General features: G+C 34.5%; 1 protein-coding gene across 7 annotated transcripts in view; it reads left to right on the forward strand.

The window, feature by feature from the left end:
* The window catches only part of FSTL5 (follistatin like 5), a 415,275-nt gene that overhangs the window by 149,775 nt on the left and 248,703 nt on the right, over positions 1–16,797 (forward strand). For all 7 annotated transcript variants that reach the window (XM_040555979.1, XM_040555981.1, XM_040555984.1 and 4 more), the window contains one exon: positions 923–1,061. In XM_040555979.1, the coding sequence (XP_040411913.1) occupies positions 939–1,061 (123 nt within the window). In that variant the 5' untranslated portion in view covers positions 923–938. The remainder of the gene's footprint in view (positions 1–922; positions 1,062–16,797) is intronic.

A 16,797-nucleotide genomic window follows, 5' to 3' on the forward strand; every position in this document is an offset into this window, starting at 1 on the left:
CTATGTTGCAGTATTCTGAAATATCTGTTAAGAATTATTGCTAAGTCTCCTCTGGGATGACAATATTTTTCTTTCTACTCCTAACATAGTGGTAGACAGGTATGAAGCCAGACGTGTGTATGAAGCTGTACCAACACCAGCATTTTTAACAAGTACTTCTGAGGACAAACGTAATTCACTAAACGTCATTAGCGCTAATACAAATGTATTTTATGCAGTTGTCTAAAGTGTCCTATGACCTCATGGTTGTTTAAAATCTCATTTTCTTTTTTGGGTTTGCTTCTGATGAGTTATAGAGCAGTGGTGCATTTATCATGGCAGTGCTTTTCCTGCTCAGATCCTATGCAACATGATTTGTGGATTTCTGAAACAGGAGTAACCCAAAATCAAAACCAATCAAAGAAAAGTTTTTCAAGTGCTCTACCTTGAATTTTGCACCTGATCACAGTGAATTCTGGGACAAGAATTTGGGGTTTGCTTGATAGGCTGGGAATATTCTTATAATGCTGACACAATATAAAATATGTATAGTTTCAATAATGCAATTTAAAAATCCCTTCAGAATATTTGGCAGAAAATACAGAGCTTTGCTTACAGTTTAGACTTCAGTCTGGTAAGATAATAGATATATGATACGTGTTTTATACTAATGTCTGTCAGGATGCAAACGGTGCACCAGAGAAGCCTATATTTACAAGAAAAAGCTGATGACCATGTCATTGATGATCATCTCTATTGCTTCATTTGAGAATTTTTTTTGAGTTTTTTACCATTGCTTTTCTATTATGCCCTGCCTTTTCTGAGGCTTTTCCATGGTTGTTTGTCTCAATTGATGTCTCATATACCCATACTTGTAAGAAAATGACTTGTGCCAATATAATATTTCAGTCTGTCACTGAACTTTTACATTTTATTTTGACAGGAACAGACCTGTAAAGATGTTTATGTGGTGGTCAGCTGTTTTACTTCTTGGATGCGTTTTGTTGGGAGCAGACGGGTGGCCAGCCAAGGAAGGATACAACTTTAGGCTCTATCAGCCCCTAGTAAGACTACGCCACAAGGTACTGATTATTTTCTAGCACTTCTGACTCAGGCTTCATGGTCAAAGGTTAAATTATATGCCAGCCTTGTCTTGTTTAGATTTATTGGAGTGGTGTTTAGAAATTAACTTTTTCAGTAACATTCTGCAGAAATATAGACTTGCTTTGATAGGTAAACAGGAGCTGTTTGTATTTGGATGCCCAGAAACCTTTCAAAGAGTGAGATTAGCTCTATTCTAGTTTCACAGACTAGAGATTATATATGTCAACAGATACTCGCAGAGAGACAGGAGAAGTTGTCTCCCAAAAGTGACTGTCTGCATCTGCTTAAGGCAATGATTTGTCCCAGTACCCACTGGATTTCAGACCAAGCAGCACCAAGAGAACTGCCTATCAAAGAAGCATAGTGGTGAGGTTAGCTCGTCAACAAAAACTTGCCTCCATGAGGTAGATGTTCACAGTACTAAATTTGAACTCTGGCATAATTACAGTGTTTCCTGCAATGATTTCCCAGCTACAAGCATTGTATGCCATTCAAATTTTGCCCACCTGCCACACCTTTGTCATGAATCAAGGACTACCAGAACAGTTCTCATCTAAAAGATCCTGGTCGTCTTCTAGCAGCTAAAAGGGAAACTACTGTAGTGGTTTCGTACAGTAACAGGAAAGGAACAGGGCTGTCAAATCTCCATGGGCTGCCTGGAGCTAGCATAGATCTGGTGAACTTTAGTTTCTACTTGGCATGGGACCAATATCTGCGGAACTCTAAGGCCTGTGATCAGGACAACAAAGATCATAAAAAAAACCTTTTCCCCCTTCTTCTGAATCTGGGTGTTTCAACCAGAAAGTCCAAATTATTGCTAGAAGCTATAAATGTTAATTTCTATTACTGTTTCAAGATCTGGCTAGTTTAATTTCTCAATATATTTTATAAAATACCAAGATATTTCCTCTTGGACCTAGGTTTGCAAAAATGATCCAATATCATGGATCATGTGATTCTATTTCAGCATGTAAGGAGAAGGAACTCATAACTGAAGCCATTGAGAGTTCTGCTCAAACAAGATTAAAATATTTGCCTATTTATTAACCCATTATTGCCTACTGTGTACGTAACATATAGAAAGTTTCTAACAGATGGAAAATAAAACGCAAAAGTTTATATGTTATTATAAAATTGTGTGTCATCTAGGGGAATGTGGTTCTGTCAGAACACAACAGCCCCTTATCTGGGGCCTGATGTGTCATGTGCTAAACCGTATAGGCACACAGGTGTTTACATTGAGTATTTTGCAAAATCAGAAACTTTGTCTTATCAGTTTACCTCCGTTTGTCAGTTTTAAACAAAGTAAAACAATACAGGAAAAATACTTTGAAGTCTAGAAGAAATGAGAAACTAGTAGTTTATCTATGGAACGAGCTGTGGGAGAGAGAAATTACATGTACAACACCCCCCCGCCCCCCCCCCCCCCCCAATGAATATTGTGAAAAGAATCAAGGGCAGCGGATGAGGTGTGGTGAACATCATTTCTCAGTTGGTCTGTGAAATCAATATTATATTATATGTGGAACTAATAGTATATTGGTGTTCCTTAATAATACTTCTAATCCTCTGATAACTCTCATATAATATGTGAAATAGGCTGTAATAAGCATTACAAATTTAATTATGGGGTAGATAACACACATGTTCACATATATGTATGTGAACACATATCTCTATATCATTCATGTATGTATATGTCTATACATATAGATCTATATTTCCTCTTTTTAATTTTGTGTTACTTTGTTGTGCATGTTTCAAAAACACATACAAAATGGAAAATAAGCATACATACAGAAGAAGCAAATGACATTCTATAAGTAGGTTTTGTGTTTTTAAAAGAAATTAAACTTTAGAGGAAAAGAATTGATAGAGGTGAATATAAAAGAAGAGGAAAAAATAATAACTTGAGATAAAAGTGTATTCTAAAAGGCAAAGAAAATATAGGCATTTATTTATTCTGAGGCAATATGTCTAGATGAAAAAAATGTTTAGTATAGTTCTACTTTTGGTATTAGGGATGCATTTTAGTATACAACAATGAGGAACGCAGAACTTTTCTAAAGTCAATTTTTAAAACCACTTCTGGCACAGACACACATTCCAAATATGTAGATAATATTGTAAGGGAGACTTTCTGTTTCAATCAAGCATTTAATATTTCAAACGCTAGATTGTTATGCAAGTAGAATACTTATTATAAATAGAAGATGATAATGAATATCAGCAGAGTCATATTTGCTTTGATCAAGCGATATGTATACAAGTTTAAGAGTGTGCAGATTAAAAAAGATGAGTAATCACTCTTGCTCTTGTAAAGGGGAATTTATTTGACTTGGATGGTATTCCAACCACAGCAACTCCAAATGTCAGACTGCAGGGAAAAACAATCTTGTTGTTTATCTGTCAAGTTAATATTTGGTTATTATCTTGAAAAACATAATTGTGTTCATGTTGATAGCAGGCATCCATATCATAAAGGTTTTTTTTTGTTGTTGTTGTTTTAAAAGGGATTATGAACAAATTTGTCTCCTTGTGCATGGAAATTACAAGTAGGCATTTAGTCTAAATGAATTATGGTCTGAATGCATAAGGAAAAGACTTTGGAACTAGGGAAATACTTTATGCATACAGAAAGGGTGAGTTGGACAAGGTCACCACCAGAAGTCTCTTTCTTGGAAGTCAAACTGGGGCTCAAGAGCAGCAGGACTGGTCAGGCTGGGAGTAGATGATAGATTTTATTTTATTTTATTTTTCTGAACAGCTAGGCATTGGTTCAATTCTGCCTCTTCTTCTATAGTGTAATCTATTGTCATTTGCTTGAACCAGAATGGAGAAAGACTATTACAAAACACTCCTGAAAATTTTATTTCTATATCATATTCAAACTGCTATGGCTTACCCTTACGTAATGACAATGAAAAATATTAGGATATGTCTCAATTGCACGTACATTTCTTGTTGTGCCAGTTAATCCTTGGTTCTTCATTAGTCAAAACACTGAAAAAGTTTGTAAGGGACTTTCCATTTGGGAGTCTGCTTGTGTTGCTGCTGATGGTATTGTAAGCAATTTGTTAATACCTAGATTCCCACCTGAAATTGTTAGAAAGTGTTTCTAGCATCCTAATGAATTTTATTCTTCTGATTTGCATGGCTCTGACAGAGAGAGCAATGTTTATGCAATATCTTCAGTGAAAAAAAAAATTTTGCTGTGAGATCTCCAGGTACAAACAGGAAGAAGGCAGCCAACAGAACACTAACTGCCAGCTTCTGATTCATTTCCAGAGACCAAGAAATATGGGGTATATTCTGTACATTCATATGTATATTGCAGAGCATGCCAAGTTTGCATATCTAACACATGCACACACATCTCTCCTCTGCAAGCCAGGTGAAGACAGGTAGGTTATTGGGGAAGGAGGAGAATATGTAATACTAGCAACAATGCCTCATTGTATATGATATCATTACAGGTAGGGAATTTTTTATTTTCAGTCTCAAGAGACAATCAGTGAAGATTGCTAATTTAGTCATCATCACCTGAATACCTTTTACTCAGGCCTGATTCTGATTTTGTGGAATTAAGACCACTATATTCAGGACAGTCAGAGTTATAATGCCTAATAAAGTGCAACCACTGGCTCAGGAGGGCGGGCGGGGGAAGGAGGAGCAAAGCTCAGGTGTATCAGGGTGTAATGGAGGGAGGAAAGAAATGAGGAAATTGGAATTCAGCCTGTGTCTGTGTCAGGGAGGGAGCTTCAGTCAGAACAGAGCTTTTTTTCCAGCTGAGCAGGTGGATAGAGACATGTTTTGTTTTTAACCCCTTCTATGGGCACCTTTTAACAACTGAGCTTCCTGTATTCATTAAAACTATTTCCAGTGTTGACCTTGTTTTGCTGAAGTGTTAATGGGATCAGAGTCAGATGCACAGCAATCAGTGTTTTCTGTGTTATTTCTCTGGATTAAAATATTTCTTTTAATCTTCCTGTGAAAAACTTGCCTCTTTCCCCTTTCTCTCTCCCTCCTGTCTTACAGTCACTGTTTGCTGTTACATTAGCCAGTTCAACTCTGATTCTCATTTATGGAGGCCTGAGTAAGAACAGAATCATGTCCAGTGTAGAGGTCTTCAGGCAATAATGACTTTGTCTGAAATGAAACAAAGTAAGAGAAAAACATGTAATGTTGTAAGCACGCTCCCCGGTTTATTGAAGACAAATTTAATTGTATAAGCACAAAGCATAGAATACATTTTCTTCATTTATTTTTTTTGCCCAGACTATAAAATACTCTCCCTCAATTAATAGTGTATTCTGCGTTACAGTGAAGCACCCGTAAAATACAGGCAGGTGAAGAAAGATACAGGCAGAAAGTAGTACTTGAGGATTCAAAAATAATCTGAGCTTTTCTTGTGTGGTCTGGTCCCCAGACAACTGGAGGTTTATAGTTCACAGTGCTTATCTGGAAATGCTGTTTGCCTGCAGGCTCGGAGAAGTCATAAAACTTGATCCTTTAAAATCCTCTGTCCTAGAGAGAGGGGGGAGTAGTGGGGAAATCCTTTGCAGTAAGATGCAGCAGTGAATTCTGAAGACTGAGAGCAGAGCTCTTCTTGAGTATGTCAATGTGGCTCCCAGTTCTAAGGTAATAAGAGAATTCTCTTCCTCCTGAGGCTCCCTGAATGTAGTATCTATGTCCTATGCAAATTCCAGGATTTAATCTAAGTAACAAGACTTGCTCCCCACGACCCCCCCAGTTATTTGTCCAATCACAGTTGGACAGTCTTAAGGAACTTTTTTTTTTTTTTTTTTTTTTTGCTTTTTCTCATGATTGAATATGTCTTGCGTTCTAATCTACTTTTTCCTGTGGGCGCTAGCATTCAGAAGGCATGGCTATTTAAGAAAAAAAATCTCATTACAATCATGGTATATTAATAAGCTATCAATTAAACATTTTTGCTACCTCTCACTACATACTCAAAATATATTTTTAAAAAGTCATAGGAAGATTGCCTATAAAATTTCTCTGTAAAATTTCTTCTACATTCCTTCTTCTAAATAGTCTTTCCCTGTGGGGGGAGAAAGGGATGACAAAGCCTAGAATTAATGCAGGCATGAAATTCTTTTTTTCTAGCTATGTGCTGGTTATTCCTTCTGTTGCTAACTCAATAGCAACATCTAGCTGTAAACTTTTAGTCAAGAAGTCTATGGGGTTAGCAAGGGAGAAAAGGTACATCTTTACCATTGTACTTTTGCTGTACTTTTCTTTTGTGTTCCTGATACTGAAAATCACCACAGTGGAAATGATTAATCTCATCCAATTATTTTAAGGGATGATGAGATACATGTGTCATCTAGCTTATAATTAACATTGCCTTTTTAATTTCATGTGTCAACTTGGAAGCAAAGAATGAAATATGAAGTAGTGGTATATGGAGGTGATGTAATTACCCTTTACATTACAGTATTCAGCTTGGACTTAGCACATTGTTATCTAGGAGGAGGATTTCTGATTAGCCACTAAATAGACAATAATGTTATACACAATCTATATCATGCTGTTAACAGCTACAATTTCAGATTCTTGACGATTATATTTTTTCATATTATATTACAATGTCAAATCATCATCACAAATTCCCACCACAGCAAAACAAAACACGAACAGATTTTGTGTACGTAAAATTTGAGATGCTTGTCTCCTGCTCAACTTTGTGCTGCTTGGATTTCTAAGATCCGAGAGGCCAGATACTTGAAGTGGACATAGCTACAGAGATTTACGAGGTCCAGCTCTTTTCCACACCTTCCTTGCTGACTCTGATTCTTCAGGTCCTCAAGACTGCAATATATATAATTCAACCTCTTAATATTTTTTCTATCAGCCAAACTTTATTTTATTATTTTCCACTTTTTCTTCTCAGTCATTTTTCCCAAGGATTTAATAACTAATTTCATAACCTATAAGATGATACATGTAAGCTTTTATCTTTATTAACCTTTATCATCATAGTTCATTAAAGTGAAAGTCATGCCCTGCAGGATACACAGTGGTTATAATGTGGAAAATAATATGCAAAATCAATATAAAAATATTAAATGAACATAGTATATAACAGTGACAAGCGCAATCAGCTTTACGGGTTTGCTGACAAACTGGGATGTAAAACTCTGACTTATTTTTTAAATTAAATAATTGTCCACTTAGTTTATGGTTCGTTTTCACTTTTCTGATTCTAATTAGCTAGTTAAATTCTGTTTTTAAATGAGAGGAATTGTGCATTTTAAACATTGTTTTAAACACTAGTATACTATGTATCTATAAGGTGATATATTCTAAATTAAGAATCACCTGTTCTTAAGAATCATGTAAAATAACACCTTTTAAACTGGCTCCAGTAAAGTTGACTACGTACATCTAAGTTGACTGTACATCTGCCTATCTTTTCAATATCTATATTCTTAAACATCTCTAAGACTTTCACTCTTACTTTATGTGACAGAAAAATAAGTTCAGAAAAAAATATCAAATTTAAATACTAGGAATGTGCCTCACTGGCTTTAGCACTTTTTTCTTCACAGGTTAAATTGTCTTCATTATTTTTTGAAAAAAATATTTTTAAAAGTTTATTTTCATTTATGGATGTTTCATCCTTTGAAAACAAAACAAACAAAAGCCTTGAGATAATCATTTACTCCAGACAGTAACTATTTTAACTTCATTTGAAAATTGGAAATGTTTGGATTTTGTTGAGTCTTTTTCTTGCATTTTTAGCAAATACAAATATTATCTCAGCTCTTGAAACTCCATGACTATTTCTTAAATGTTTCTTTTGTCTTTGATTCATTTAGAATAATATTAGTTGTCCTTTTGCCCCAATCCAAATTTTTGTAACTATTGTAATATGTTTAATATTCTACAGAAATCTTCTATTGTGTTGCATCTTGCATTTTTTTGTTGTTGTTAAGTCCTACTAGCAGTAGGACTCTGTATCATTTAATGTGAAATGTGTTGTGAAGCAATCCGGAAAAATGACAATCAGATTCGTAGAAACTCTGCAATACTTCTCTTGGTGGTCTTTGAAAACACTTTATTGATGGACTTTCTGCTCTATTATTTACAGAATATGAACCTGATCTGAATAATAACTTCACAGTTATTCTAAGATCCCACTTCATAATTAAAATAAGAGCATGTTTGTTGCAAGTGTCTGACCCTATTAAGGATAATGAATCCAGTTCCACCCTAATTCTCTCAGGCTGCCTCCATAGGTGGCAGAAATCACTTGTGATCAAATGGTAAACACGACTATGGCTGTATTCGGCCAAGTGTAAGTAATGAGTTGGAGAATTCCAGAGTACCAGAAAATAGCTTCTTCATGTAGTAATATTGATTCAGGACTACTGAATCAATGCAGAGAACAAAAGTTGAATTGAGGAAAGAATAATTTATGTGAAATAAAGAGCTTTAATAAGATCTCATAAAAGAGTGATTTTCAGGGTTCTGGCTCAAGAGTATTTTATTGTAAAAATGAAGACACAGGAGAGGGCCTGCATGCTTAGAAGATTAATCAGTGACATAACAAAACACAGTGATGCATTCTTTAAAAACATATTTTACTTTCCTCTGAAGATCTTTCTTTCTTCATCAAATGTATCTAGTTTCAGACTCTAGAGACTTTCCTTTTTTGTGCCCTTTTTAAATAGCATTCAGTATTCTGAAAAATTCAAGGTAGATACCGTTATACAGCATGATCGGTTTCCCTGTCATGTCAAAATGGTATATGAAACTTTCCAATTTTTAGTAGATTTGTTTGCAAAGATAAATATAAAAAGCCAACTTATTTATGGATGCATTCTACTATTTAACATTAATTCTTATATCATTAACCATTATCATACAACCATATACCATTATCATTATTTTACATGCTATTCTTGCTAAAAATATGGTTCACAAATTTGTATTTTTCTACAAGTCATTTCACACTAGAGATGCAACAATAAATCCCCACAGAAAACCATTTCCCCCAATTATATATTCAGATCCAACTCTTTGATCAGTTTAACCATTGTAGTGGTCTTGAACTATAAAAATTTTACTGAGAAACTATGTGCAACATGAGCACAAATCTGCTATATTTTGGATAAATTCATAGGTGATGAAATGATACTATAACTGTTTTTTGCCATATGAATTGCTCCGATCTCATGCTACCAAGAAATTCAGGTTAAGCAGTCCATCTGCACTTCATGTGAAATATGGCTTTTATTATCTTGCAGTAAAAGTATTTCTTATTACAATATGTAAGATAATTCTTCAGCATTTATTTTCCAGATTGGCTTTAAATTTTTCATTTGAAGGCTTTGCAAAGGAAACACAGGAAGAAACAAGTATATGTTTAGATATACTATGTTTATATTTGATTGAGTTTTCTTCATCAGTCTTTCCTTTGTGAGATTTGTAACTGCAAAACTCAGTCTGTGACTTAGCTCTGTCTTTTCACAAACCAAAGTATCAATTAAAAAATATCTCATAAGCTTCTGTCCTCTTACCCTGTGCACTATTGTTACTCAAGTAGGCTGTGCTTACACTGGGATGCTTCCAGTTCTGCCTAGATTACTATACGCATGACGTTATTTTTACTTTTTTTTCCCTTTTGTATTTACTGTTGGGATCATTTATGTAGTCCACACTCAGGGCATTCTATTTGTTTCTCAAAACTTCTTCCATGATAACTGTTATTGGATGAGTACTACATCCATCACCATCATTCCTTTCAACCAAAAAATAGGAGAATTTGATGTTTTTCAGTTTCAGATTTGATTTTCATTAAAAACAAACAAATTCCACAGTGGTTTTATTTGGCTTTCAAATAATGAGGATGAATGTTAATGTGCCCGTTAAAAACTTTAATGGTTTTTGTAGCTCTATTCAGGCCTGACACACAAAGAAAATGGAGAGTCTAATGAGACCTTAACTAAAAGATGTCTTAATTATGCCTACTTTGATTGTTATGCATTGATATGGCTATGCTTAGATACTTTTAAGAACATAGAAAGTTAAAGCCTTAAATATAAAATTTAAAACAAAGATCTCACAAACTTTAATAATTAAAAAATGTTACTATTTGACCTTGTTGAAAGTGACCCAGGAAATGAGCAAGTGATAAGTGTTTCACTTGAACTGTCTCTTTAGCTCTTCAGTATTTCGAAGTTTGCATTTAATGTAGCTTGTTAAATATCAGTACAGACTGTTCATATTTCCTGAGTTAAGTATAGCAGCATTAAATATTTCTTTAACCATCACATGATATCAATCACATCTGTTTAATGTTCATTGTTAATTCTGTCAAAAAACTTGCTTTGCACTTGAACTCTCCTACTAAGGACATAGTAAAAAAATATTAATTTAAAATGATAAAAGTTTAACAAGCTTATTCCTTATACTTCACCTCATCCCATGAAAACAAACCAAAACAAAATTATCAGTCATTTGTTTAATGCATAACCTATAATTATGGGTTTGTAACCTCGAATGAACAACCTGTAATTTAAAGTGTAATTTCAGAGGAGAAATAAGACCTACCACTTTTCTGAGGCATCAGTACAATCTTCCATTCTCTAGAGTGGTTCATGGGAATGCTATTAATTTCTATTACTCTTTTCTAGATGTTGTACTCGTACATCAATGCAAGTAATACATAACTAATATTGCATTATTTTAACAGAATATATTCAATTTTGTTGGTTTACCTAACATTATTTTCATGTTAAATCATTTGATTTTCAGCATTGCTTTTTACATGAGAAAATTCTACTGGATAAACAGGAACTTTAAAGTGTTTTATTTTAATTACTGTAGTACAGCAAACTGATCCTAAAACTTGTGAAAGACCAATCCCATTGCAATTGATTTATTCTATTTTATTTTATTTTTAAAGGTCTGAGAAACCACTGCATTAACTAATCTGGTTTTCCTTGTAAAGTTCTCCCATTTATCTCTATGTAATTTCCTTCCTGCTATAACTGGAACATGAGTAAGGCATGCCATTAAAAAATAAAGAAATAAAAATTAACAAGTCTTCAAACACATTCCATGCCTTAATATTTTCAAATTATTTCTCTTGATGGTTCATTATTAATAATAAACCAAAGAACAGATTTATCTCTCTGATGCATTTGTCCTCTCTTTCCAATGACTGCTTCCTGATATGTACTTCAGTAAATAGGATGCAATGAAAGTTTTTTGTTAGGTACTCATTTATTTTCTCCATGGAATAATTTTGATAATATACCTGTTCAGAGTTAACAAGTCTCCTCTATTTAGATTAACTATATGCAATCTCTCAGAAACTAAGAAAGAAGCTAGTAGCCAAAATGGAAGTTACCAGGAAGGGTCACAAGTTCGACCATGGAACTGTCTGGCAGCTTGGCAGATTTCTGAGTGCAAAACTTACAAACACAACAGCTGCTATTAAAAAGTCAGTAAAATGGAGGATAATGAAAAGACTGAGAAACTGACAGAAATTTTGAATTGATACAAGGAAATCTTTGTAAGAAAGATTATTTATAGTCTATTATTAAAAACAAATTGTATTTTAGCCATGTCTGCTAGTATCAGTAATAGGTTTGGGGCAGGGGAGATTCATTATTTTTTTAATAAAAAAGGAAATATAATTAAAAATACACACATCAACTAGATTAGAACTTCAGATGTTTTCTGAATTGTTATTGCAGCTCTCTGCATATGTGTATATATATTTAAAGTTACTTCCTATCAACACTAACTCCAAGAGAAAGTAACTAAAAGCTTTACAATACATTGCCTACTTCACGGTAGGGGGACAGTAATGAATTGTTGCTATATTTGTAGCATGTATAACTCTACTCTATATTTCATTTTAGAAAAAAAATAGTTGGAATGCAACAATCATATATTAAGCTAATCTTGAATTTTTCTAAGATTCAATAATAATAAGAAAAATCTTAATTCTGCGTTCTAGTTTCATAAATGGGTAATGAAGTACCCATTTTTATCAATCTTTCATCAAATTTCTGGTAAAATGAATGTGTTCCTAAAATATATAGTTGAACACTTTACAAAAGGACAGATGCAGCTGATTAATATTCTTATCATGAACTTCTCTTTTCCTTTGTAATGCTACCTTATCTGTCCTTGTAAGATGAATGGTAGAAAAAACAAATTATTACTAGAAAATCCTCAGCACATTGGTTTTAATCAATACTGGTAGATATACTACAGTTTTACCCATAATTATGTCCTCACACAGACTAAATATTACTTGCATTCCTGGATTGTAAGAAGGTAATTGATGTTGATGCTGACATGTCTATACTCTCTAATTGTCATTCTTCCTGCAGATTTTCTTTTATCTAGACAAAATTCTGCAAAGAGGAAAGATAAGATCAGAATGAACCTCAGACAGGCTGAATAATAAAATGCAACAACACATTATGTGGTTTCTAGAAAATTACACTTTAGAAAATTACACTTAAAAACCATCTCTGAAATTTTAAAAAACGAATAGGTGTTTTAGGCAAATTACTCCCATTAATGTCATTGGGAATTGTGCAGTGAAAACCCATCTGCAGATTTTTATTTTTATTTTTGGAGAAAAATAACACTATATTGTAAGGAAATATAATACTTTTCAGTAATTACGATAGTACCTGGAGTTTTAGGAGCTCAGATGTGGGGGAAGATAATGGAATACCCGTCCTGTCCCTTACAGTTTCTGGTGATAATTCAGTATACTAAAATACTGCTTCTTGGAGATCTCTCTCCCTCCTCTTTGTCTACTCAAATCCGGAGTGTCTTCAGATAATACCGAAATAAATATATACACTGAATATTATTAGCTTATATAAGGAAAGACAAGAGTGTGTGTGTGTATATATAGTAGAACTTTTTTTCCCCCTCTCATGTTCTATTATACATATATATATATGTATATATATATCAGGGCTACAAAGATAGGGGAATGGAGCACCTCTCCTATGAGGAGAGGCTGAAACAATTGGGACTGTTCAATCTGAAGAAGTGGAGGCTCAGGTGAGATCTTATCACTGGCTATAAATGCCTCAAGGGAGGGTGCGAAGAGGACTGAGCCAGGCTATTTGAAGCATTGCCCAGTGATGAGACATGAGGCAGTGGACACAAACTGGCCCATAAGAGGTTCTGTTTAAATGCCAGAAAGCACTTATTTTCTGTGTGGATGACTGAGCACGGGAATAGGTTGCCTGGAAAGGTTGTGAAGTCTCTGCCCTTGGAGATCTTCAAAAGTCATCTTTTGTCTGCCAGGACATGGTCCTGAGCAACCTGCTGTAGGTGTCTGTGATTGAGCAGGAGGGTTGGACCAGAAGAACTCCAATGGTCCCTTACAATCTCAACCATTCTGTGATTCTGTACTATTCATCTATGGCACCTTATCAACTTCTGCATTATCTCATTTCCTTCTTGGTGGGTTGAAAGAAAGTCTTACGTTGCCATGTATGGCCAGCATAATTGTACATTGATTATTGGAGCATTTAAAGTTTAATGCAAAAATAAGCACAAGCGTAATCTACTGTTGTATAACCATCATTTATGTAGCATGCATAGCGCCTCCTACTTACATGAAAGTTGTAGCCTGCATTTGATGAGACAAATTGGTTTATATATTCCTCTGTACAGAAGCCATTTTGGTTGTAATAGTATTCAATAAGTTTCAATGCAATATACCTCTTCACTACTTCAACCATGCATTAGGTATTTTAGTGATTAAAGCAGTATAAAAAGAACAACACTACATCTAAAATTAATAGAACTTTTTTTTTTCCTCCCATGTTCCATAAAACTGTCTATGAATTTAATTTGGATTTGGTCTGCCATCAAAAAATGAGGTATAAAGTCATAATACTAGAACCAGAAATTACAGTTACATCATATTTCTGTAAAAGTGAGCTGCCTAAAAAATTTACCCAGAGCAAGCCTCTATACACGTTCATTTGAAGTTTTTTCCTATTTGGCTCAGAGCTTTGGCCAGTTGGTTTTGGACAACTCTTCTAATGAAAGCAGTGTGAGTATAGAAGGGCAACAACCCATGGAAGAGTTGATCCATAATGTCAACATGAAGATTCTTTTTTTTTTTCCCCTGTTAAAATAACACACACTTTTGAAAACAGGCCATTTTCTGCTTCAGTAAAGTGGAGGAAAGACTATTTGGCCTTTGCCTACTGTTTTATTGGGCCCACAGTATCCTTAAGATTACTCTTGGACAAGATCTTTCATCAGAAGTAAAACAGTAATAGAAAAGCATTTCAGAATCCTACTAAAAAGCAATGATTTAGTTAAATGAGGGTCTTGAATTTAAAGATAAGATAAAAATCAAAACTACTTCTCATCTTCTTTTCAACTACAGTAGTCATTGGGGTGTATGGGCCTAACTCTAACTCCTAGCTCTTGGGAGCTATCTGCAGCTTGCTGCATGCAAGTCTTTCTATACCAGGCAGCAATTTTAGGAAATGTGTCATCATCAGTCCTTCATATGTAAGCTCCCCTGAAGAATCTTTGCTTTTAAAATACTTCTATGTTTCTCTGCTTTTTTTTTTTTTTTTTTTGAAAAGTATTATTCAGTAGAATGTAATCAGTTTTCCACAAATCTTTTTGGTTTATACAATGTTACTGTGACATAAACCTGAAGTTATTTCAATGCAGTTGCTAATGAATGCTGCTGAAGAACATTAAGCTTAAGACTATGACTTTAGCCTGAAGCAATTGTTCCACCTCAAGGACCAAGGTTTTGTCTACTCTTAGAGTATCCAAGGCTGCCTTTAAGACTAGTATATGCACTACCAAGACATCTAGGAACTTCGCTTTAATGCACAGTCAGACATGCCTCAATAGAAAAACTGTGGATCAGCCTTTGTGCAGAGCTTCTGTGGACAGAACAAAGTGTATGCTTTGCTGAAGCATGGTCTTGAGATAGTTTCCTTTAAAAACATATAGGCAGGGACAAGATGATTTGGAACTTTTGCATATCTTTATTTCTTCTCTGCTGCCCCTTTGCTTTAAGGGGTTGTAATTTGCTGCATGCAAAGAACAGCTTCTTCCTGGGACTGCTGTGTTGTAGACCTGTTCTTCGTATTCATCAGGGATCTAAATCAGCAAACCAAGAAACAAATCAGATTTCACAGATTTGCCCAACCCTGATCTCTGCGGGGTTCATTTGTTTGTTTAATGATACAAATCTTGCACTTCATCACTTCAGCATCTAGGCTTCTCAAATACTGTTGTGTCCCTTTTATTAGGGGTTCATTACTCAAGACTTAATGTTCTCCGTAGGCCTCTAAGGGTTACTGTAAGACTCCTTTTATTCAGTGATAACTAGTCCTGGGCATGTCACTAATTCTGTGAAAACTTCGAGAGCTTTTTTTCTTATTTCTGCCTAGTCAACTCGGTCTGTATCTTGCTTCCTTCATGCAATCGTACATTCACGTGATGTGTTAACTGATCCAAGAACAGTCTACAACATAATATTTTCCCAGAATTTGCTTCCATAAATGGTAGCAATGTCCAACAGGATCGAGCTGTGTATGCAGAATAACAGCACAAGAATCCTGTTGCAAACATTAAATTACCATGCTTTCTGTGACAAGTCATGTTCTGACAAGAGCAGCAGCAAAATGGGTCACGTTTTGCTCATTCTTACTGTACTAGATGGAGGCAAGGCCTCGTTTACTGCTACTTGACAGGAGAGCTTTACAAATGCAAATCTTATTGCTACTTTGCATGTGTTTTGAGTTCAAATTGCAATTGTACTGCAGTTGCTGAGAGTATGTGATAAAGTCTGATTTTGTGATTTTTTTTTGAAACACAAATGCTCAGCATAATGTCGTTGATCAAACTGGTTCTGAGAATATTTTACCAAATTGTTGTGCTTTGTGTGCACGTGCTCTCTACTTGCTGTGACCAGAAGCTATTATTTCATCCATAAATAAATAGTTTCTGTGCGTTATAATTTGAATTTCATAACCCATTGTATTAATATAAGCTAATATGTAGATGTTCTACTATCTTAGCTTGTACATGTTTTAACAGCATGGTAAAATGTATTATCTTGGTAATATCTCTCACTGAAATATTATATGTGACAGTAATTATTCCTTTAATGCTTTTTTCTTTAAAGTTAATATATAGTAGCAAAGTATCCCCAACTTCAGAATGATCATTAAAGGTAATGAACACACAAGTATTTTTCTGCATTTTAACTATGTTTTATGATATGAATAATGATAAATTTTCATTATAAAATGTTAATCAAGCAAATAAGTTTGCATTCCCTCTTTCATCAGTTTCTGTAATTAGTGGTTTATGGTTATTAAATTATTTTAATTTTTGTCGCATTACAAGGACCATGTCCTATATGCTTTAGACTAATTAGCACTTTGTTTATTGTAAGAATTCCATTAATTCAGCAGTTACTTTTTAAATACAGCAGATTGGGAAAAGAGGATTTCTCCTGAGTTTTGCAAAAGAGAAATAAGACTTATCTTCTAGCCCACTCTAGGCAGACAACTCAGGGAGGCAAATGAGTGAGGCTCTAGATGTAGTATGTAGTTTGATTTGTAAGAACACAGAATTAACTGGAATTCGGTGTCTGTCTATGTGCAACATCTGTGGTTTGTAAATACCTACTCTTTTCCTTTCAGAAAGGTA

The sequence above is a fragment of the Cygnus olor genome, chromosome 4 (assembly GCF_009769625.2).
Source record: "Cygnus olor isolate bCygOlo1 chromosome 4, bCygOlo1.pri.v2, whole genome shotgun sequence".
NCBI classification, from domain to species: domain Eukaryota; kingdom Metazoa; phylum Chordata; class Aves; order Anseriformes; family Anatidae; genus Cygnus; species Cygnus olor.